Here is a 24,450-nt window from a genome sequence, read left to right on the forward strand (position 1 = left end):
AGGCCTAACACAAGCTTCTGATAACTTGCTTTTTTTCCTGTATCAGAAATGACTATTTTTGCCTGTGATAATCCCCTTCATTACGGCACCCTGACTTCTATTTGCAACACATCACACTTTTTCGTCACCCTCCAACTGCCTGATTAACAACCCATCCCCACAGCCACAGCCCATCACACATTGCTATTGTCCTGTTCACCCCAGCCACCACCACCTCTGCAACTTAAACCTGTCTTCCCCTGTCCCAGTTCTGACAAAAGGGTCTTCAACCTGAAATGTTAACTAATCTTGCTTTTCACGGATGTTGCCTGACCCTCTGAGTTCTCCCAGCACTTTTCTGATTTTGTGAAAAACAGATGTTTATCTGGTTACTTTAATCTGATTGTTTGTGGAACCACATCATACACTGCAACATAAAAGTAATTTATTGGCATTAATTGGGAAATTAAAAGCACTACAGAGTTACTAACGTTCTCCTTCCCCCCATAAACAAACAAAACCTAGCTGCATACATTTCCGACCCCTGTATTAACCATCCTTTTAACTTGCAGCAAATATTCAGTTTGAATAGTGCTGCTTTTCACTCTACACCCCACCCTTGGGCCCCCATAAAAGTAAAAAGCATGGAGCAACAATGATGGCGAATCAAACCGATCACTGATAATATTCATTTGAAGAGAAAAGAAAGAAAATAAAAAAGGAAAAAAAAAACTTTATAATCCATTATCCTCCAATCATGCAAATGCTGTGTATGGAAAAATGTAGGTCATACTTACAGGGATTCCATTATTGTATGAGGCAAAACTTCTTCCAGACCATGTCTCAGCTCTTCTCGGAGGGAATCAGACAAGACCAGCACTGGCATATCTGAAATCTCAACTGCGTCAACTTCTGGATCATCTCTCGAAACGAGCCTGTGAAATAGAAATTACATTTTGGTGTAAGGAGCAAACAACAAATTCACTACTACCCGTCTGCAAAGCAGCAATTAGATCCACCACCTCTAGGAAATGGAATCCTATAGTGTCTAAAATGGAATTCAAGGACACCCTAGTAATTAAATCCCAAATGTTTAGTTCATGTATCCATTTACCCTCAAGTTCCTTTCTTTTTTCCCCCCCAGCTTTGCTGAGTCTTTAACATGCTTATTAAATTGGAATTTGCAGAGGGGATACAATGGTCACCAATGTCAATGTGTGTAACTCAAGTTCAGTTGTTTGCTTCTAGGCCTACAGGATTATTTTCTTCCTGCCCCTCAAAAGCAAAAGATATTTTGACTCTTCTTGATATACATTTCAAAGTGTTACATCAAAGTCAACCCAAGGCCAACATCAGACAAAGCCACCGTCAACAGCTGTACACAGATGTTCAAATGTAATAGTAAAAACCAGTATTTCTAATTTTGGCTAATTCACTCATCATCATACTCCCTCACAATCACCAAAAACAAAACTATTTTCCTCACCCAACTGTTCCTCAATCAGATCTTTACCTAGTAAAATATATCAGGAATGCTGTTGAGAAGCTTCATAGAACTCAAGCCGTTGTCTTCGATAGAATAGTTACTGTACAGTTGGGGGCAAGTATATGATAGACCCACGTTACCAAATATAATTTCTAACCTTCTCACAAGTAGCAGTATTACTTTACAAAAACACTCCATGGACAGAATGGGTTAACGTGGAAGGCTCAGGCCATCAACAACTATCTGAAAGATCCAGCAGAATACAGAAATTGGACGTACAGATTCCACCTACCGATTTTCGATCTCCTTCAACCTTTCCAGTCCGATTTGGTTTGGATCAGTTTTCACCTCCATGCAGCTCTCTTTGTTCTCCACCACCCTAAATTCCTGTGAGGTAGACTCATCCTGCCAAGAGGTGGAGGCAACATCAGGTACCCCATTTCCTTGGGGATATGGAATGCAAGGCCAAGAGCTGCACGAAATGTTTCCCGAAGTTACCAGGCAATCCAGCATCTTTTCGGTTAAACGTTTCTTTTGAGCAGGAGCTCTGTGAGAGCAAAATATCAATAGGACATATTATTTAAAGAAACAATGCCATTCATTTCCATGGAAACCAAAGGTAATCTTTGGAAATTATTTACCAAGAGCTACGCACTTAAAGGTGCACATTGCTTAGTTAGGCCAAGGTTAACCTCCATGCTGTGTGGTTTAGTTCTCCAGAAAGATGATGTGTTTAGTCTACATATAGCAGTGTTACCTAATCACCGAGGGAGCAGCAGGAGCACTGCAAATGGTCTCCTTTGTCTTGGGCTATAAAGGTGTTGGCTATGGCCCTATTTCTAAATAAAATCAGCCCTTTACAAATTCTGGATGAGATTATGACAGCCATAATGACAAGGGAAGAAAATTAGGGAGTGGGATGGAGGAGGAAGGCAAAGAAGCACAATTACTTCAGATCACCACCAAGCACTCAATGGTGGCAGATTGAAAATCAATGGACAGATCAGTTAAACACCTATTTAGAAAGTCTCCAGGATTTCCAAAAAGGCTCATTTGTAAAATACGCCAGTTAACGTGTTATGCTATACAATCAAACAGGACCCTCAATTGGTCTGTGTTTTATCAACCATTCCCAAGATGGCATGAAGGGATTATTCCTACCATTAGGATGGAAGGAAGTGCAAACCAAAGAGTTAGACTTCCTATTCAATCACTTAATAGCCCATGCTGGAAAATGACTGTTGCAACCAGGGATGACTGTGGCCCTCCCCAGTGGTAAAAGAGATGGAAATTTATGTTCTGGCAATTTTTGAAATGTGGCTTAGAGAAGCATGAATGGTGACCTAACATTTCCGAGTTACAGGGTTTTCAGAACAAGATAATAAGGCAGAAAGAAGAGGCATTTGTCATACTGGTTAAAGAAATATTCAGATCTATGAGAAGAGATGAATATTAGGATTAAATTAAAAGCATGAGAAACTGAAAAGGAATACATGTTAGACCTCCCAACTGCGGGAAATAGAAGAACAAATTTGTGGATACATTTCTGACAAATGCAGAAGAGCAATGAGATACTTCAGTTCGTTAAAGATAACATCAATATAAAAGTGTTTGTAACATCAGTATAAAGAGTTAGTAAAATGCATTCAGAAATAAGCCTGGCAAAAAGCTGGGGGAAACAATTCTGGATTTAGTTTTACAGAATGGAGGTGTGCAGGTGCAAAGAGCATCAGTGGGACACCACCTTTGCAGCAGTGATCAGTTGGATCTAGCAATTCTGGAAAAAGAGAAAGGATAAAATTGGGGAGAAAACCCTGAATCCACAGCACATTGCCAAGACTGAAATGCCCTGTCATATTTTCCAAAGTGATTCCAAACATCCTGGGATTGGCCATGTTTGTGCTTTCATCCATAAAACAATTATCTTCAAATCACACAATGCTGGAGAGGGGAAAATAAACATATTGCATTCAAATTTCTAGGTGCATATCTATCCCTCTGAAGCCTCACAGCTTACTTCCCTCCTAGCTTTGCATCAACAGCAAACTTAGATACAGTTCCACTATCACTGATGCAGGTGGTAAACATCTTCGGATCACACACCGATTTCTGTGGCACCCCATTAGTTATAACCTGCCAATGTGAAAAAATTATTCCTTCACTCCTTCCCCACAGAAAAGCTTTACCTTCTATTTAAATCTTTACTTCAGCACGTTTCCCAAGAATAAATTAACAAAATCAGATAACTTAAGCTCAGCTCCCCCCAGTTTTCCACACTGCCGCCATTGTAACAGTGCCACACCCATGTGTTTTGGCAGCAAATATACTGAACTGCCAGATACAAAAAACATACAACACACTGTACATCACAATTGTGACACTGAAACTGACGTATTTGCCTCTTCGTTCTGGCAAACATTTTGCCACTAAATATCTGTAGAAACAAGTGCAAGGGAGTTTACACCTTTCCTTACCAATAACAACCTATCTACCTGTCATTCAAGGCCTCAGCTGTGCCACAATGTCAACTGGTCCCAATCTGTGTTCTGCAAAAGTACTATTTCTATCCTGGAATCTTACCCAGATCCAGAAGAATTTCAGCAAATCAAATGTAAAAATGCAGTCATCTCAAACCAAGACCAAAACTTTGAATTTCAACTCCAGAAATGCATTAATGTAATTAATGCCCAGAATGTCTTCACAGTATTAATAGGTCAATCCACAAAATGCAACCCAAACAACGGACCGTGTAACAAACCACTGTATTTGCCATTACTTGAATGGAGGAATAGCAAAAAGACACAAACTCTCCCCAAAGTCTTTTTGTTGGCAGTAGTTTTAAGGTGACATGTAGCTCTTGAACATATCCCCACAAGCAAGACTATTCAACAGCAACAGATCAATTAAGGGAAAGTAAACAAAAGGCACTCAGCCAGAAACTACTCAAATGGTAGAATAATGCATTTGCCTTATTATTAGTTCATAAAATAGAGGAATTTGCAGAATAAAAAGACTGCTATCCCTTCCCCCCACCATATCCCCATAGTTTCTAACTCACTGACTCTATCACATTCTGTTTTCTCTCTACATTTAAATCATTCAATTTCTGTCTCTGTTATTGAGCAGAATTCAGCTGTTGGTCACGATGTTTAGGTGGTCTTGGATGAAAACAGTGTCATCACCATAGCACAAGATCAATATTCCAACAATTTATAAAGCAAAAATAGGGCAAGTTCAATGGTGAGCATGAATACCAAACACACCATTTCAGCAATTTCTGCCCAAAATTCCAGTAACATAGCAAAACAACAAGGTTCTACAAAGTTTACTCACTCATCCTCCTCCTGCTCCCGCTTGTGCTTCCTTCTGGAACAAAACTCATTCCTCCTATTTGAAGATGAGAAATCTGTGTTAGTTGGAAGTGGAAATCTATACAACAATTATTCATTAAAATCAGCATTTTCACTAAAAATTACACCAAATTCATTCTACCTGCTTAAGAGAGTGATTTTTCTATAAAACTGTAAAGTGATGTTGTAGAATTCTTTTAGACTCCAAAGTGCCATTGGTAATCTAAGTCCTGAAGATCCTCAAAAACACTTAGTTTTGGGATACAGGCATGTCACTTTCCTTTGAAAGCTTAAACACACCGCCACAGATTTCAAGTATAATTAGACACACACCATTTTTAATTAGTGGGCAATGGTCACTATGCAGTGCATCATATCTGCAGTGTGTGCTTTCATAACCCAAGGAGCACTGTAGGTAAAAATGGCATCTCCAAGTAACAGAGACTGGGGCAAACACAGTCACATAATGCCATCCCACTGACATCATAAAGAGTGTCATGCAGAGTCATTGAGCCCAGTGACACAGTAAGGTTCAGTCTGCAGATTACAAAGTTTTGTGTTTAAAAATACCGGCTTCTGTTAGCACAGCAGTAAAAGGGTACGGTGGTGACACAGTGGTTAAGTGATCAGACTAGTAACTCAAAAATTCTGGATTAAGAGAAGAAACTAAGTTTAGTGTCGATGCTCATACAACTAGCAGATTATCAGGAAAACTCATCTGGTTCAGCAGCAAGTTGCTGAAGAACCATTTCTCAGGTGATCAATTGTGGTCTAATACCTCATCCATTATGGATCTACACTTTGTGGGAGGAAACCTACCATTCTTACCCAGTTTTGCCTATACAAGATTCCAGACCCACAGCAATGTGGTTGACTCTTAAAATGCCCACTGAAATGACCACAGTTCAGCAGCAATTAGAAATGGACAATAAATACTGGCTCTGCTAATGATGCCCACATCCTGAAAAAAATGTAAAAAGTCCCTATCGTTCTAAGCCACCTTCATCTCAGTTCAAATGGTAATGAATCAAGATTTCCGTGACAACCAAACAAACAGTTCCAAGCAGGTCAAAGGTACCAGATATTTGAATGCAAAGGGGTTGGAGTCAGCATTTTATGATTCTGCCTTACACACATTTCACTCTCCAGTCTACCTTTATTGGCATAACCCACCTCAACCAACCCTGCCATCCAAAAAGGTTCTCCATTCCACCCCCAAATACTCATTTTGTGTCTCATTTTTCTTGATCCTGGTATCACCACCCCTTTCCACTCTGAAATTCTCTAAAGCACAATAGCATTGGCAGTCACCTTGGTATGAAGTAGTTTGGTGCGTATTTTCTGGCATCAATTGTGAAATGCTTTGGAAAGTTTATTCATATTAAGACTGCTTTATATCCACAAGCACTGCTGCTCTTAAGTGAAATCACACCTGTAATATAGGTATGCGGTGCTCAGACGAGAACTAGTTTAAGAATTGGTTCCTACAGTTGAAGAAAATGCAAAATACTTTTATCAAGATTCATGGGTGGAAGAACCCTACTTGAATGAAGCACTAGAGGACAATTGGCCACCAGTGAAATTGTCCTTCTGCAAATCAGTGCTTTGAGAAGGGAAGGGGTCAAGCTGGGATGGAAGGAGAACAAAAGTAGGCTGTTGCAGCGCTGTAAATAATTCCCAGCCATTGAAAGGAGTAACATAATTAACATAAACAATGGTTCCGACAAAGAGTTTTAACCGGAAAAGTTAACTCTGTTTCTCTTCCCACTGATGCGGCCTTACCTGCTTCTAGCATTTTCTGTTTTTATACAACTTAATTTAGATACTGAGGCTGATGTGCTGGAGAGTAAGAACTCATTCTTGCAATCACAGCAGAAACTAGTCAGAAGATCTGCCAGACTACCACACAAACCAACAGGTACACAAATATCTTCTACAAATATCTCGCAAGAGAATCAGTATGAGAAATATAAGAGTTGCCAATGTAGTCTCTATCACAAGAATAAAATACAAACAAGATTTCATCTGACTTTAGAAGCAGATTTGATAATATGTGCAATGAATGAAATGAACCGGAATATACTGTAAATACAAAAGCAATTGGATCAGAAAGTATCCAACCCCTCAGCAGGACAGCAAGGCTATTCATCAACAAAGGCTGAAAGATTCCATGGGAACATTGAGCTCAATGGAAAATTCAAGTGTCACATCAGAATCCCCGCTAGATTGATAAGAGGTTAATCGGAAGGCAGGCAAATAGAATCTTCCAATAAGAAAATCCTCCATATGCTGATAGTTATTGAAGGAATAACAGAACACATTTTAAGATATTACCTATGATTATTATATGAAAATTCATGCCACTTTCAACTCAACACAGAACTATGACTACTGTATCAGTCAAGCACAGAAGTGCTCTATATTTGCATCTCATGCATCTCAAGTGCAAGGGAAAGTTCTCAATGCATGCAAGTTATGAAACCGTAATAACCAAGAGATATTTACAGATACAAGGAAGATGTTATATGTCAAGTAGTCCGATTACAATCTCCCTGCCTAAGCAACATGACAGGAGTTCTGATTTTCTGACTGTAAACATTTCTTACAGTGATACTTATTAACTACTACATCTGTAAGAACACCACAGTATACTTTTTTTTGAGAATAAGCAACACAGCAAAAATTGCATTAAGGAAGCATTGAGTTAGCAATAAAGTTCACTACAGTTAAGGGTTAAAATTGAAGACATTGAAGATTTGTTTCAAATCCCTGGGGTTTTCATTTGGGTCCCCAGGCAAAATATATTCATCCAAGTTAAAATTTTACTACAACTTTTTAAGCCTGTTGCATTTCCTCACTGCATATTGAGTTAGCAGGGAAAATTCTTCATTGACTCTCTTACTATAAGTCCTGAGCAAACCAATGCAATCGAGGCATTAGAATACAATAGTGTTAGATGCAGAAATATTAAAGCAACCTAACAATTTTTTTTTAAATTGCCCTCTGCAACTGTGTAACCTTCTTCCTGGATCTAACATAAGCAACAAAGAAGATACTCAAACTTTATTCATACTTTCAACAATGACAAGCAGAACCAACTTCTACCTAAAGACAGTGATAGAGGCTCTTAATACTCACATAGGCATGTGCTTAAGTTCATAATTTGCAGTAGTTCTCATTCCATTCGAAGGATTGCATACTGGAGTCTCCACAGCAATATCCATATTTTCATTTATACCATCTGCCTGCCTAAAGCCGCTTCCATTCAGTTGTAAAGTGGGATCACAATACTCTGGTATGAAACAATCCGACTGCTGTTTTGGATTCTGGATGTGTGCTGCCATATGTGATGCATTTCTCCCATAAATGTCCAGTCCAGGTGACTGAAACAGCTGTCTGCCAGAAGGTGCCAATGAGCTGTAACAGAGACTGTGTGCCATCACCATAGCAGGTAATGCACTCTGGCGTTCAGATATTTAAATAAATGTCAGTCCCTGTAAAAAGAAGCAATGTTACAATGTCAGAAGAATAACTACAGAATGATGCATTTTGCAAGCAAATCTCAGCCAGAATGGCCAGATATTACACATTAAGCCATTACAGAAACACCCAGTTCATTTTCATTGCTTTCATTACAGCATTAACAGGCTCACTAATCCAGACCACTTGCATTGCCACATGAATATACTGCAGTACAAAGAGTGACTGATACTTTACAGAGCAGCTTATAAAATTGATAACATTAAACTCCTTTTAATTCTAACTCCAACTTTGATCACTACACTGCAATTTGTTTTTTTTAAACCCACTCCCACCATACCAGATAGAATTCTACCCCGAGCACACTCCAAGTATTTCAGCTCCAAGGACTCAATACCACAGCTACAAGAATTGCATCCATCAAGATATATACCAGTGACATCACAAACGTCACAGTGACACAGGTAGGTGCACCTTCACCCAGCATGCATTTCTGCCAAGCCTAAACCATTTTAAATCAATAGGGTTTGACCTAATATTCTAATAATACTGCTGCTCAGACTTAATTTGGGTAAATCTTAAATGTTAAATGTGAACACAAAGTGAGAAGCAGCTCATTTAACCCCTGGAGACTGCTTTGACATTAACTTATTAAATAAGTTTAATGCCAATTCTTAAATTCAACAGCATTTCCCCCACACAAATTGCCATAAATCCATGGTTCTCTTGGGAATCCAAAATTAATCAACCTTGAATGCACTCAACAACTGAGCATATACAGATTCTGAACAGTAATCCGAATATACACAACCTACAAAGTTGAGAAATTTCTCTTGTTCTCAATCCAAAATTTATCTACAGATTACACACTCTCATGCTAGAGTTGTTAGGCAGCCTAAATAACCTCTCAGCATGCACTCTGTCAGGCATTCAGAGTCTTATGTTTCAATAAGATCACCTTTCTTTCTAAACTCCAGACTATAAACACATTCCACTTCATCAGACAACCACCTCATCCCAGGAATCAATGAAATAACCCTTCATTTCACTGATTCCCAGTGACAGAAGAAAAACTTATCTGGCTTGTGCCAGACATAATAGGCACCAATCAATCAAAAATGTCATTTAATTAAGAATCTGCTCATTTGGTGCGGCTCTACCATTAGCCTGGCCCCACCCTTTGAAATGTCATTTACTAAGATGTGATATCAAGACAGAAACTGCACAATTATTAAGGTGTAGATTTATCAAAGCACCATAGAACTGAAGCAAATCTGCCTTATTTTTATAAATCAATCCCCTTGCAATAAAGATCAGCATATCATTTGCCTTCCTGACTGCTCGCTGTACCTAAACATTTCTTGTAAAAGATCAACAAAATCCCTTTAAAAATTAACATTCAATTTTCATAATTAAAGATTACTGCTTTTCTATTCTTCCTACCAAAGTGAAGACAATTGTCACTTTTTCAACTCTCGTTAATCTTTTGTACATTTATATTCTCCTCATAGCTTAATTTTCCACCAGGTTCTGCATCAACAAACTTGGATACACCATATTTATCAATATACATTACAAATAGCTGAGGCTCCAGTATCCATTAATTTTTTTAATGTATTCATGTTTCAAGACATGGGTGTTGCTGGCAAGGGTAGTATTTATTGCTCATCCAAATTGCCCTTGAAATTTCAGGATTTAGACAGCAATGGAGGAACTCCTTGTGGTAGTGTTCCCATGCAGCTGCTGTGCTTGTCCTTCATAGCAGCAAAAGCTGTGGGCTTGGAAGGTGCCACTGGAGTAGCCCATGTAAATAGCTGCACTGCATTTTACAGATGGTATGCATTATAGCCACAGTATGTTGGTGGTGAAAGAAATAAATGTTTAGAGTGACCAATGGAATGATAATCAAGTGGGCTGCTTTGTCCTGGATGGTGTAGAGCATAGAGTGCTGTTGGAGCTACACTTCCAGGAAAATGAAGTGCATTGTATTGTACTACATATCAACTCTGAAGAACCCTCAACTTCAAACCATTGGAATATTAAAGAAATTAAACCGAAACTGATACAGTAGCAACTCTTTCTGATCAATGCTGAAAAGGATACCAAGACTAAACAAATTAAAGAATTCAACCTTGCACTGTTATAATATGGCCTGATTCTTTAGTTAGCTGGCTTTACCACCTGCATACAAGATAATATTGCACTGCTTCTGAACAAATTTTAATACCTTCTTGATTACTGTTCAAGTAAATTTATGTTACAGCTAAGCCATAGAACCATTTATTTGCACACTGTCATTGGAACTTGATCAGATTCCCACATTCTTTGTTGTTCACAACATCTAAACTTATGACAATATTTCAGATCCAGAATATTTTAGGTAACAGAAGATTGCAAGCTGCCATAATACGAGGAGTCAACTGTTAAACAACGCTTCAATTTCTTTTCCATTTTACCGGTAGGCAAGTCGATTGTGCAGTCTCATGCATCTATTCCTTACTTCAGCTTCCTCACAAGTATTGTGCAAACCTCATTAGTGGAACAATTAGTGTTCAGCTCAGACCTTCTAGTCATAGGGGACAGCAGCCAAATTATGCTTTATAGCACCCTGGTCTTGACACACAATCCATCATCCTTGAATGTTTGATAATGTGTCATTTTGGACTAATTAACACAGTATAAACCTCCTTAGGTTTTTTTAATTGCTCTCAAACATTTATCAGCTTAACTCTCATTTAAAGAAGAGCTACCTTCACAAGGCATGAGAGCCAGCTGCATACATTCATTATGAGGCAACCAGTAATATGAATATGTTGCATATGAAGTTCATTTACCCAAAACAGCTGAGGGTCTAACTGTAACATTCCAAAAGGTTATAAGAAGAAATTTGTGTCAGAGGGTTAAGAGTTGCAATTTCAACCTGACCACCTCTTTAAATAAACACAAATGAGCTGTCAAGAGAAAACTATAGGCATTAGTCTCACTTCTGTTGTTGGCAAGCTCCTGGTTTCTACAAACAAATAAAAAATGAATAGCAAGTACTTACGGTGACCACAAATGAATGCAGTATTTTGGGTCACTCCCTCCCCCACCTGGTTCCATCTACCATCATCGCCTTCTATCTGGTTCCACCTATCACCTACCAGCCTCTATTCCTCCCCTCCCTTGTATTGCTATTTACTGGCAATCTTTCCTCTTCCCCCTCAGTCCTGATGCAGGGTCTCGATCTGAATCATCGACTTGCACCTTTTGCCTCCACAGATGCTGACTGACGCACTGAGTTCTTCCAGCATTGCTTTTTTGTTCTACATGCCAGCATCTGCAGTCTCTTTTGTCTTCTGTCCATAGTAGTCAAGGTGTTCCCTAACCTGTCCCTTATACAGCTGCACTGCAATCTCCTTTAACTGCTGGCATTCTTCCCATCCAAATATCGTACCAGGCTTTTTCTTTTCTCAAGTCTTTCCATTATATTTTACTGACCTACGTACATGAACTCGAAGTACTTTCCAATTGGTGAATAATCTCATGCTTGGTTATTCTGAAGTGCATTTTCCATAGTTTTGCCCATTCACATCATCCATTATACATTTTTAAATTCGTACTTCTGCACACACTTCTCATAATACTTCTCTATCTTGTCTCACTGGCAAATGCATAACTCTGCCATGTCATCCACATCACTAACAGGCACAGTGCTGGAGCCACAATATAGATAGCTGTATAACACAATGGTCACATCCTGACAATCTCTCTACTTCCTTTGCCATTCACCAATTTCCTCTCTGGCTCAATTTCAATTTCATGAGCTTCAACTTCAACAAGGTACTTTATCAAAGCTTTTCTGAAAGTCCACATATATCCATTGGCACACTATTTCTGTCATCTCTTCAAAACATTCAATTTCATCAGATATTTACAAACCCTTGTCAAATCTCAATGAGCAGCCATTCCATCTATGTTTGGTTAACTAGTCTATAATACAAATTTTCTTCAGAAGGACCATGCAACTTTATAATCTAAAGGAACCCATCACAAAAATGAAGTAACTGTGTAAACTCCAAACCTAGTGCATTTTCAATCTGCTCACTTATTTCCTGTCAAACCTAGGTATGTAACCTAATGCTGGGGATATGTCACTCTATTGTGCCTTCTTACCTCCTTGATCTGCAACTGAACCCACTCTAATTGAAATTACCATCTCTCATAAGATTCCACAGATTTGAAGGCCTTCAACAGACTCAACCTTCTCTGCTGTATTGGGAAAGCAGTGGGGCACAGTGTTCACCAAGATTATACACAATAGTTTAATGGTTGTCCAGCTTCAATGTTTTCTGGCACGGTAGTGTAACGGTTAGCATAATGCCAGCGACCCGGGTTCAATTCTGGCCACTGTCTGTAAGGAGTTTGTACATTCTCCCCGTGTCTGCGTGGGTTTCCTCCCACATTCCAAAGACGTACAGGTTAGGAAGTTGTAGGCATGCAATGTTGGTGCCGGAACTGTGGCGACACTTGTGGGCTGCCCCCAGAACACTATGCAAAAAGAGAAGATAAAGTAAGATATTTTTGTTAGTCGCATGTACATCGAAATACAGTGAAATACATTTTTGTGTAGATGCAAAATTTTTTGCGTAGATTTTTTGAAAGATGCATTTCACTGTGTGTTTCAATGTACGTATGACTAATGAACATACCTTATCCTTGTTTGAGCATCCTATGGCTCTAATATAAAAACAAATAAAATCTTGGTTTTAAATTTAAAAACATTGAATATTAAAGAGGACACTGAAGTCGTGCAACCATTGGAGTATTGTGTACAGCTCTGGTGAATACATACTAACTGCACCCTCAATCCCCATCCCACTTAACACCCTCTTTCCAACAAAACTAAGAAGATTGAACTTGAAGACTTTCAGTAGGTATATGAAGTCTTATGTGGATTTCCATTAAAATGTTTTCATTATGCAGCAGCATGGCAAAATTTTAAAAAATGCCTTCACAGTTATTATCTCTGCCACAAATCACCTAAGTCCACCAGTGATTGTAGAGAATCAGATAAGTGCTTGCAAAAGATTAAAGGGCAAGGAAAGCCAGTTGTGGAGCAGAGTTTGGACTACAGCAAATACATCTGATAGCAAAATACTAAAGAAGCTGGAATTCAAACAAAAACAAAATGCTGGAACTACTGGGAGATCAGGCAGAATCTGTGACAAGAAACAGAGTTAATGTTTCAGCCAATGACCTTTCATCAGAATTGAGAAAAATTACAGTTTAAAAAGTTAAACTGCAGAGAGGCGTGGATAAGAAAGGGGGGTATAGAGGATAAAAGGATAAGAAATGACAGAATGATGAGTGGTGATAATGCAAACTGAAAGAGTACTAAACACTGGTGAAAACAATAAGGTATGTCTATGCAAACAAGAGACAGTAAGTGAAATTTGAGATGAAGATTTCAGAGGTGCCGCACCCCACCCTCATACAGAACTTTTTTTTAATCGTATTTGTTACCGATTTCCACTCTGGTCTCATTACAGAATCCAGCTCTGGCACTTTCCCTTCTCAACGTTACTGTCAGCATTTCAGGACATGGTTAGCAACTAACAGCAACCACACAGCTACCTTGCAGACACCCCCTCCTACCTTGTGCTCTGTAAGAACTCATTTTTTTCCCTCCAACTCTGCTGCATCTTTTCTGATGATGCCATTTATCAAACAGTGCTTCAAATATGTCTTTTGCATAACAGTGGTTTCCCCTTCATCATTTTTTGGACAGGCCACATCATGTCATTCGCATTCTTGACACCAGAGATACAGAATTAAAGTGGGAGACAACACAAAGCTCAGGGTCGCCCTTGCCAACTGAACGCAAGTACTTTGCAAAGCAGTCACCCAGTTATTTGGTTTCTCTAGTACAGAGACCACATTGTGAACACCAAATACAGTACACTGACAGGAAGTGCAAGTGAAACGCTGCTTCACCTGAAAGAACCATTTGGTCCCAGGATGGTGTAAAGAGAAGAGGTGAAAGGACAAGTACTGTCCTCCAGATGCATGGCAAAGTGCCATAAAGGGAATGGTTGGTGGGGACAGAAAAGCGGACCAGGAATTCACAAAGGGGATGGTCCCTTTCAAATACTGAAAGGGAAGAATACAGCTGATGGTGGAAGGATGATCTGTTGAATGGTCACTCTTCTTAGTTTTTCCTCTCTCTCCATTAGCACAGCTGACCTGCTGATCACGTCCTGCATCTCACAACGGTTGCAGTTCACTGTCTGTGTTCTCACTCTCTAACTACCCTCATTTCATATCTTTCTCTCTTTGCGTCCATTAACCAGGGGACCTCTACAACTTATCAATAGGCAATCCTGGCCTCATCCTATCACAGATTCTCTTTATCCTACCTATTCCCTCCCCCACCCTCCCTGACACTTAATACTGACTCACTTTCTTTCCCTGTTCTGATATAGGGTCTTCAACCTGAAACATTAACTGTTTCTCTTCCTACAGATGCTGCCTGAACTGTTGAATACTTCCAGCATTTTCTTATTTCAGATACAACACTGCCCTCTTTCTCTGAAAAGGAACCATTTATTTGTATTTTAAATGTAGTATCCTGCATTCAGTGCTCATGATGTGGTCTCTTTATACTGGAGAAACCAAATGCTGATCAAGTGACTGCATTGCAGAACATTTGTTCAGTCCATAAGGGTGGACTTCCAGTTGCTTGTCACTTTAATTCTCTACCCCACTCCAATTTGTCTCTGGCCTCCTACATTTTTCCAACGAAGCTCAAGGGAAAGCACCCATCTTCAGACCCTGCATACCACAGCCTTTTAGTTCAGATATTCAGCCATTCCAGCCTTGTATCTCAGTTGCTTTCCATCCCCACTTCAGAAATTAAGATTACACATCTTTTTACACCTCTACATAAAATCTTTGCTACTCATAAGCATTTACAAATTAATTTTACCCATCATCACCATTTATGTTATTCAATCACTCCTGGTCTCTATCCTAAAACAACAAGACCTTTTGACCTCTGTTGTCCTCCTTCTTTCCTTGCAACTTGTTTCATTGCTAACTTCTCAGTTCTGTTGAAATGGTTCCATATCAATGATCTTTTCTTGCAAGAATGCTGCCTTACTGAGTAGTGGCTCTGCCATCCACCATCATGAAGTGCTTTGAGAGGTTGGTCATGGGACGCATCAACTCCAGCCTACCAAACAACCTGGACCCATTGCAATTCGCCTAGCAGCGAAACAGGTCTATAGCAGATGCCATCTCTCTGGCCCTACTCTCAGCTCTGGAGCATCTGGACAGTAAAGACTATTGTTTATTGACTACAGCTCTGCCTTCAATACAATAATTCCAGGCAAGCTTGTCACCAAACTCCGAGACCTAGGACTCAACACCTCCCTCTGCAGTTGGATCCTTGACTTTCTAACAAACAGACCACAATCAGTGAGGATAGGCAGCAATACCTCCGGCACAATTATTCTCAACACTGGTGCCCCACAAGGCTGCGACCTCAGCCCTCTACTCTACTCCCTATACACTCACGACTGTGAGGCTAGATTCTGCTCTAACTCCATCTACAAGTTTGCAGATGATACCACCGTTGTAGGCCATATCTCAAACAGCAAATTAGGCAGAGTACAAGAAGGAGATAGAGAGCTTAGTGGAATGGTTTCATGACAACAACCTTTCCCTCAATGTCAACAAAACTAAAGAGCTGGTCATTGACTTCAGGAAAGGGGGCGGTGTACATGCACCTGTCTACATCAATGGTGCTGAGGTCGAGAGGGCTGAGAGCTTTAAGTTCCTGGGTGTGAACATCACCAACAACCTGTCCTGGTCAAATCACATAGATGCCACAGCCAAGAAAGCTCACCAGCTCCTCTACTTCCTCAGGACGCTAAAGAAATTTGGTTTGTCCCCTTTGACTCTCACCAACTTTTACCAATGCACCATAGAAAGCATCCTATCTGGACATATCATGGCTTGGTACGTCAACTGCTCTGCCCAGGATCGCAAGAAGCTGCAGAGAGTTGTGGACACAGCCCAGCGCATCACAGACATCAGCCTCCCCTCCTTGGACTCTGTCTTTACCTCTCATTGTCTTGGTGAAGCAGCCAGCATCATCAAAGACCCCACCCACCAGGGTCATTCTCTCTTCTCTCCTCTTCCATCAGGTAGAAGATACAGGAGCCCGAGGGCATGTACCACCAGACTTAAGGACAGCTTCTACCCCACTGTGATAAGACTATTGAACGGTTCCCTTATACAATGAGATGGACTATGACCTCATGATCTACCTTGTTGTGACCTTGCACCTTATTCCACTGCACTTTCTCTGCAACCGTGACACTTTACTCTGTACTGTTATTGTTTTTACCTGTACTACATCAATGCACTTTGTACTAACTCAATGTAACTGCACTGTGTAATGAATTGACCTGTATGATCGGTTTGTAAGACAAGCTTTTCACTGTACCTCGGTACAAGTGACAATAATAGTGTAGTAGTTAGCGCAACGCTATTACAGCGCCAGTGATCGGGGTTCAACTCCCGTCGCTGTCTGTAAGGAGTTTGTGCATTCTCCCGTGTCTGCGTGGGTTTCCTCCGGGTGCTCCGGTTTCCTCCCACATTCTAAAGACGTATGGGTAGGTTAATTTGGGGGTTTAAAATGGGCAGCGCAGACTCGTTGGGCCAGAAGGGCCTGTTACCATGCTGTAAATAACAGTTTTAAAAAATTTCTTAAAAATTTAAAATTTAAAACCAATACCATTTCCAGTTCTTTATCACTGATGAATGCATGACCTAAGTTTGTTTTTAGCGTGGAATCTTGATTAAAATTTCTCTCTTGCCCGACCCACTGGGTATGGTTTTAAAAGTTAAAGCCAAGTTCTGCAGGCATTCTGTAAAGGGGAGGGGCATATTTATGCATTACCTGGAACACAAATATCAATGTTTTCGATGCACCTTCGTTCAGGATTCGTGGAGCAAAAAAGGTTTTAAAAAATTACAAAAACAAAAGCAACTACGATCCTCAAATGGACCGGGATATGATACCAATACAGACCATCTACTACTTTTGATAGTAGACGTACTAGCTAAGCACTTGATGCACGCCCACTGACCCGCCTCCGTGCCCCGCCAGCATCCTCTTCTGGAAATTTCTAGACCAACTTCCTCCTTTAAACAACAACTAAAAATACGAGTAGATTCGGTACTTTAAACGATATAAGCAATCAATTTCTATGCCGGCTCTCTAGGAAGCAACCCCATTCGTCCCATTCTCTCTCCTCCTGTCCCTGCAATGTATTCCCTCGCACGTATACTCATCAATTCCCATTTCTCACCAACCTAAACCGTGCAACAAACCAAGTGACACCAACACACGACTGCTCTGCCTTCCCGGCCAGTGTGGTGACCACACACACAGCGCCCTGCCAGGTCCGAGCCTCTGGAGCTGAACCGGATTGTAAACATTTACCTCCGCCGCGGGTCAACAACAACAGGAGTGTTGACGGGAGGGGAATAAAACAAAAGCGTGGAGGAGTGAGTGAGGGGCACGCTGCAGGGCTGACTCTGTAAACATCACTGGAAATGTCACAAACACACCACACGCACGGTGCAGATCGCTGCTCAGTTATAAGCGGCCGGACACGCACCGACGCTCATGCACAAGCTGGTAGCCGGCGAGGGCGGAGACCGCCGGCTGCACGGCGCGCAACCCCCGGCGCGGGGGCGAGCGCTGACCCTCAACAACGCCCAGCTACACCCCACCCCCCCCGGGCGCGGAGGCGAGCGCGGACCCCTCATCCTACCCACGGCGCGGGAGGGGGGGGCGAGCGCGGACCCCCCCATCCTACACCCGGCGCGGGGGGCGAGCGCGGACCCCCCCATCCTACCCCCAGCGCGGGGGGGGGGGGGGGGGGCGAGCGCGGACCCCCCCCCATCCTACCCCCGGCGCGGGGGGGGGGCGAGCGCGGACCCCCCCATCCTACCCCCGGCGCGGGGGGCGAGCACGGACCCCCCCCCCATCCTACCCCCGGCGCGGGGGGGGGGGGCGAGCGCGGACCCCCCCATCCTACCCCCGGCGCGGGGGGCGAGCGCGGACCCCCCCCATCCTACCCCCGGCGCGGGGGCGAGCGCGGACCCCCCCCCATCCTACCCCCGGCGCGGGGGCGAGCGCGGCCGTCAACCGACCTCGCTCGCGCGGGTCACAGCCAACGGTCAATTCAAACACCGCCCCCCGCCCCCCAAACCGCGTGCGCTGACGGGAAGCAAGGTTTGCTTTGTATTCCGCCTCCGACCCGCGGTCCCATTCACCTGCGCATCGGTTACTCTCCGCTTCCCTCCCGCAGTTTACGGGACCCTCCGCCTCATCCCCTGCGCTCGGACGTTCGTCCACTGAATTTTCCGAAACGCGCGCTGCGATTGGCTGCCGAGCCCTGCCGGAGCATGCGCGTTACTGCAACTGGTGGGGGGGGGGGCAATCGCCATCTTTGTTGGGGGCAGACCGGCGGGAGCGGGGCGGTCGCCATCTTTGTTGGGGGCAGACTAGCCGGAGCGGGGTGGACAGGCGGCGGGACAGGGTGTCCGCATTGTGGCCGCGCCGTCAGTGGAGCTGGTCTTTTGTTTTCTGCTCCAGGTCCTTTCAAGTTAGGTTTTATTTTTGAGGAATGCCGTGAACCCCAAAAACATCACCATGTTAATGTCTGTTGAACCGTTTTTTAACACTTAAAACCGGGATAAATTCGATGACAATCCGTGGTTGCATTATTTAAAACATGACTAAATCTCAAAGCAAGTATAACACTATCAAGGCAAATAAAGTCAATGGCAAGACAATCACCCATAATTTATCACTTTACTTTGGAAATTGCTATAGGTTTCTCACTGCTCGACTATTGGTATTGGTTTATTATTGTCATTTGTACCGAGGTACAGTGAAAAACTTGTCTTGCAAACTGATCGTACAGGTCAATTCATTACACAGTGCAGTTACATTGAGTTAGTACAGAGTCCATTGATGTAGTACAGGTAAAAACAATAACAGTACAGAGTAAAGTGTCACGGTTGCAGAGAAAGTGCAGTGGAATAAGGTGCAAGGTCACAACAAAGTAGATCGTGAGGTCATAGTCCATCTCATTGTATAAGGGAACCATTCAATAGTCTTATCACGGTGGGATAGAAGCTGTCCTTAAGTCTGGTGGTACATGCCCTCAGGCTCCTGTACTTCTACCTGATGGAAGAGGAGAGAATAGAGAATGACCCTGGTGGGTGGGGTCTTTGATTATGCTGGCTGCTTCAACAGGACAGCGAGAGGTAAAGACAGAGTCCAAGGAGGGGAGGTTGGTGTCCGTGATGCGCTGGGCCATGTCCACAACTCTCTGCAGTTTCTTGTGGTCTTAGGCAGACCAGTTGCCGTACCAAGCCGCGATGAATCCAGATAGGATGCTCCAGCCGACATCCAATTGGGCTTTCCTACCAGTGAAACTATTAGTTTACAGTCACTCAAAATGTGCATGAACAGGATTCTCAAAGTTCACATGAAAAATTTGTGGCAGCAGCAAAAGGCTACAAAACAAGACCCTTCTCGACGGAAATTGGACTGGGCATTTCCCGAGTGCTGAAATGACAACAGAACCTGCAGGCTTGAGTGATGATGAGGAGTGGGTAGGTTGGGACTGTACGTCAGGTCAGGAGGCACCTGAGGAAAGGGAAGCAGTTAATGGTTCAGCTCTGAGACCCTTGGTCAGAACTGGGACAGAAAGGGCAAAACAAGTTTGCAAATGGGACCAGCTTAGACGGGCATCTTGGTTGGCATGGACAAATTGAGCTGAAGGGCCTATTTCCGTGCTGTATTACTCTATGACTCTAGAAACAAGAGATAAACTAATGTTTTTTTTCTCCACAGATGCTGCCTGGCCTTCTGATTGTTTCCAGCTTTTTTTTATTTCCTAGAGTCATCAAGCTACACCACACGGAAACAGACCCTTCAGCCCAACTCGTCTATGCCAACCAAGATGCCTTCCTGAGCTAGTCCCATTTGCCTGCATTTGCCCCATATCCCTCTTAAACCTTTCCTATGCATGAACCTGTCCAAATGCCTTTTAAACATTGTAATTGTGGAACATTGGACTGTGGAAAGGGTCTAGAAGAGGTTCACCAGGATGCTGCCTGGATTAGAGGGTATGAGCTATAAGGAAAGATTGGACAAACTTGTGTTGTTCTCCCCAGAGCATCAGAAGCTGAGGAGAGACCTGATAGAGGTTTTTTAAATTGTGAGAGGCATAGATAGGGTAGACAGTCAGAATCTTTTCCCCAGAGTAGAAATGTCAACCACCAGAGGACACGCTTGTAAGGTTAGAACGAGGAAATTTAAATGCGCCGTGAGGGACGAGTTTTTTATGCAGAGAGTGGTGGGTGCCTGGAATGGGTTCCCAGAGGTAGAGCTGGAAGTAGGCAATTTGGTGGAATTTAAGAGGCTTTTAGATAGATACGTGATATGGAGGGATATGGATGGTACCCAGGAGGAGGATGTTTAGTATCAATTGGCTGTCGTAAAAACTCTAATTTAACCTACAATAAGAGACGATAACTCTGAGTTTCGTTCCAAGGCTTTATTTTACATGGTACCATGGAGAGTGGGCAGCAATCTCCACTGTCACCCAGACTAACATACGGAAGGTTACAAGCTTATTTTATACGTTAAAACCACAGCTATATCACGTGACTAGTCCAGTTACGGTTGTTACACACTTAAGAACTTAATCAATGTATCACATAGATCAAGATAAGACAAAGAACAACACCAATCAGTTCCCCTTATCAGTGCGCTCAAGGCTGACCTCGCACCCTGTTTATTTCAAAAGTCTGGTTTCAGAAGTCTTCTGAAGACTTTCTGGCTCCAAGCCAAGATTTACTGTTACTGCAAACATAGTTCTCTTATACATAGTCAAATATCGCATCAGTATAGTCAAAAGGCACCATTTATTCTTCTACATTGGCATCAAGATTGGCACAACATCATGAGCTGAATGGCCTGTCCAGTGCTGTAATGTTCTGTGTTCTTAATTGTACCCACCTCTACCACTTCCTCTGGCAGCTCGTTCCTTATACCGCAACACCCAAAATTTGACTCAGAGACCCCCTTTAAATCTTTCCTTTCTGACCTTAAACCTACGCCTTCTAATTTTAGATTCCCTTAGCCAGGGGAAAAGACTGTGACCATTGACCTTGTCTATGCCCCTCATGATTTTATAAACCTTGATGAGGTCACCCCTCAGCTTCCTTAGCTTCAGGGAAACCAGTCTAAGCCTATCCAGTTTCTCCTCATAACTCAAGCAGTATCATCCATACCAGTCCCAGCAACATCCTTGTGAATCTTTTCTGTACCCCCTCTAGCTTAATCCCATCCTTCCTATAGTTTGATGAGCAGATTTTTATTTCAGATTTCCAGCAGTTTTATGTTTATTTTTGAAGAGTGCTGGTTGCTTGCAGGGTGTGCATTGTCATTGCTGGATGCACACCTAATAATGCCGATCCTCTGGGTGAAATTTAGTCATTTGCAAAGCCCTTCTTATTGATGGTCACTCACAGATGAACCAGGTTTTTATATAAAGTGAAAATCAAAAACAAAACTGCAATGCTGGAAATCTACAATGAAAACTGAAAATGCTGGAAATGTTCAGCAGGTCAGGCTGCATCTGGGAAGAAAACTGTTCTGATCACACACAAGACAAAGGAGCAGAAGTAGGCCATTCGGCCCATTGAGTCTGCTTCACTACCTCACCATGAGCTAAACTATTCCTGTCTAGTCCCAATTCCCGGCCTTTTCCCCATATCCCTTGATGCCTTGACTAATTAGATACCTATCAATCTCCTCCTTAAACACTCCCAATGATCGGGCCTCCACAGCTGTACATGGCAACAAATTCCATAAATCCATGACCCTCTGGCTAAAGAAATTTCTCATTTCTGTTCTAAATGGGTACCCTCTAATTCTAAGACTGTGCCCTCTAGTCCTGGACTCAATGAAGAGTCTGAAATTGAAATGTTAACTATGTTTCTTTTCCCACAGGTGCATCCTGTCCTGCTGGGTATTTCTGGCATTTTCTGCTTTTATTTCAGATTTTCGTACAGCTGTTTGCCCTTCAACTTCATGATGGGTGACTCTTGGTTGCAACTTATGCACACTGCTCTGTGACGCTCTGGAGGCAGAATGCTCATTAACTGCAGTTAAATGAACAGTAAGTGCACAACTTACCAAACAGCTGAGCAGAGCCCAGGTGAGGCCATCCAGAAAGAGCACAGAAATGTGGGAGGATAAGTAGGAGAAAGAAGTAAAAGTACTCAAGCAGGTATAAATGGAAGAACCCAATGACAGGCAGTTCAAAATGGAGGCGCAATCTGGATGTTTTGTCAGGGACTGTGTTATAGAGCACAGGTTCTCTTGATTGTACACAGAACAATACTTTCCAGCCCACTTGTAGGCATTTCCTCCTATAACAGACTTCTTTATGTCACCGAGACAAATCTTAAAGAACCTGCAGCATTCTTCCATTCTCCACAAGGAGACCACACTTCCACAAGCTACTGAAAGATATTCCAGAAATGCACATTATCACAACACAAGATTTATTTATCTTTTACAGTGTATCACCTCTGTCAGTGGACATGAAATCAGTGTGCCAGGGACGGAATGATGCACTCAAACCTTACGAAAAAGTGCTGTTTGCCCCAACATTATGACAATTCAGTCTGCTTCCCCCTGGTGGTTGCTTAAAATGGCAGGCAATTGTCACATCTCATCTTGAAATTAGACCTGCTGTCACTCTGCAGACAGGGTCACTCTTCTCATGGTAAACAATTCCCTTCATTAAGCATTTGTACAAATTACAGTCCTCCACGTAGCTAAAGAGGCTTGTAGTCAAGTGGCTTAATGGTTGTGTCAATATCATAAGTGACAGCCAATGAGCTGTGATGTAACAGTAGTCTTTAATTCTCTGTTATCTTAATTCTCCATTACATTAAACACCGGGAGTAATGGGAAACACTGATGCTTTCAATTATAGAATGCAACCTTAATAACTGCAAATAAATTAAGAGGCTAGATCTTAAGACATTGAAATATTAGCCAACTTTTATTCATGATTGGTGGTTATTTCTGAGAGAAACACAGAGAAGTAATTGCACAAGCAGGCAAGGGAAATGAGACTTGAATCTAATGCTCATCAAGGCTGTCTTTAAAGGCATCTCTCAATGGATGTTAATGAGATGACACTTATAACATATTCCTGATCATTCTTAGAGGGTTTGATCTCTATTACCACTTTGTTCCAATGGTAAATGGCTCTGTGAAAAGAGGCAACGACGTGGAAGAAGCAAAAGATATTTTTATACCACAGAGATTCTGAGACTACTGTGCTGGCTCTGGGCTGCTTACATATTTTGGTCCGTAAGGCATAGAGGCAAATCACTGAGGTGAACTCATAGCACGGTTACCTTACTTAACCAATGCCTATGTTGTCTGGTTGTCAGAGAGTCTGGAGGAGGGAGAACTGATGCCTGATACAATTGTAACTAACGTACAACATGTGAATAGCAAGTGTCAAGTCTATAAGACCACACCTTTACATATTTTGTAAGGTTGTGATACTTACTTTGTTCTCTGATTCAGGGTGTATCACTTCTGGAAGGAAGTAATACTATGGTCTCCTTCCAGGCTGACCCTTGAAAGCCCCTTTACCCTCATCGCCACTCCCACCCGCTTCTACTGTGGATCTTCTCCACTAAAACATTTCAAGTCTCACTCCGTGAATCTGGATGTCTGCTTCCTCCCCTCACTTGCTTACCTTGCACCATTTTTAACACAAGCAGTGTTACGTTTATGGGCTAGGGCACAATGTGACAGCTGCATTGTGCCCCTGCATTTTACAAAGTGTAAAACTGCATTGGATGATGTTTGTAGGTCACGAGAGATTACATTTAAGGCAGCATTTGAAATAAAATCAGACCTATACAGCGTTGGATCTGGGCATGATATTGTCCAGAAGTTTCTTCAGAAGTCAAGAATGAGGATTAAATCTTGTGATCACAGCCGTTTTATTAGATGTTCATAACAAAGAAATAGCAGTAAAGAACTAC

At 42.1% G+C, this 24,450-nt stretch overlaps 1 protein-coding gene across 7 annotated transcripts in view; it reads right to left on the bottom strand.

Annotated features, from left to right (window-relative positions):
- ccdc117 (coiled-coil domain containing 117) overlaps positions 1-18,727 on the bottom strand; it is a 43,792-nt gene extending 25,065 nt beyond the window's left edge. For 2 of the 7 annotated variants that reach the window (XM_052032203.1, XM_052032202.1), the window contains exons 1-6: positions 18,628-18,727; positions 12,451-12,825; positions 7,954-8,309; positions 4,799-4,852; positions 1,758-2,012; positions 777-914 (exon numbers count right to left, since the gene is read on the bottom strand). In XM_052032203.1, coding sequence (XP_051888163.1) covers positions 777-914; positions 1,758-2,012; positions 4,799-4,852; positions 7,954-8,261 — 755 coding nt within the window. In that variant the 5' untranslated portion in view covers positions 8,262-8,309; positions 12,451-12,825; positions 18,628-18,727. Of the gene's footprint in view, positions 1-776; positions 915-1,757; positions 2,013-4,798; positions 4,853-7,953; positions 8,310-12,450; positions 12,826-17,788; positions 17,917-18,469; positions 18,567-18,627 lie in introns of those variants that run through there. The other 5 variants (XM_052032207.1, XM_052032208.1, XM_052032206.1 and 2 more) reach the window with 5 other exon arrangements.
- Positions 18,728-24,450: the final 5,723 nt, after the last annotated feature.

Source organism: Pristis pectinata, chromosome 17 (assembly GCF_009764475.1).
Source record: "Pristis pectinata isolate sPriPec2 chromosome 17, sPriPec2.1.pri, whole genome shotgun sequence".
Lineage (NCBI taxonomy): Eukaryota > Metazoa > Chordata > Chondrichthyes > Rhinopristiformes > Pristidae > Pristis > Pristis pectinata.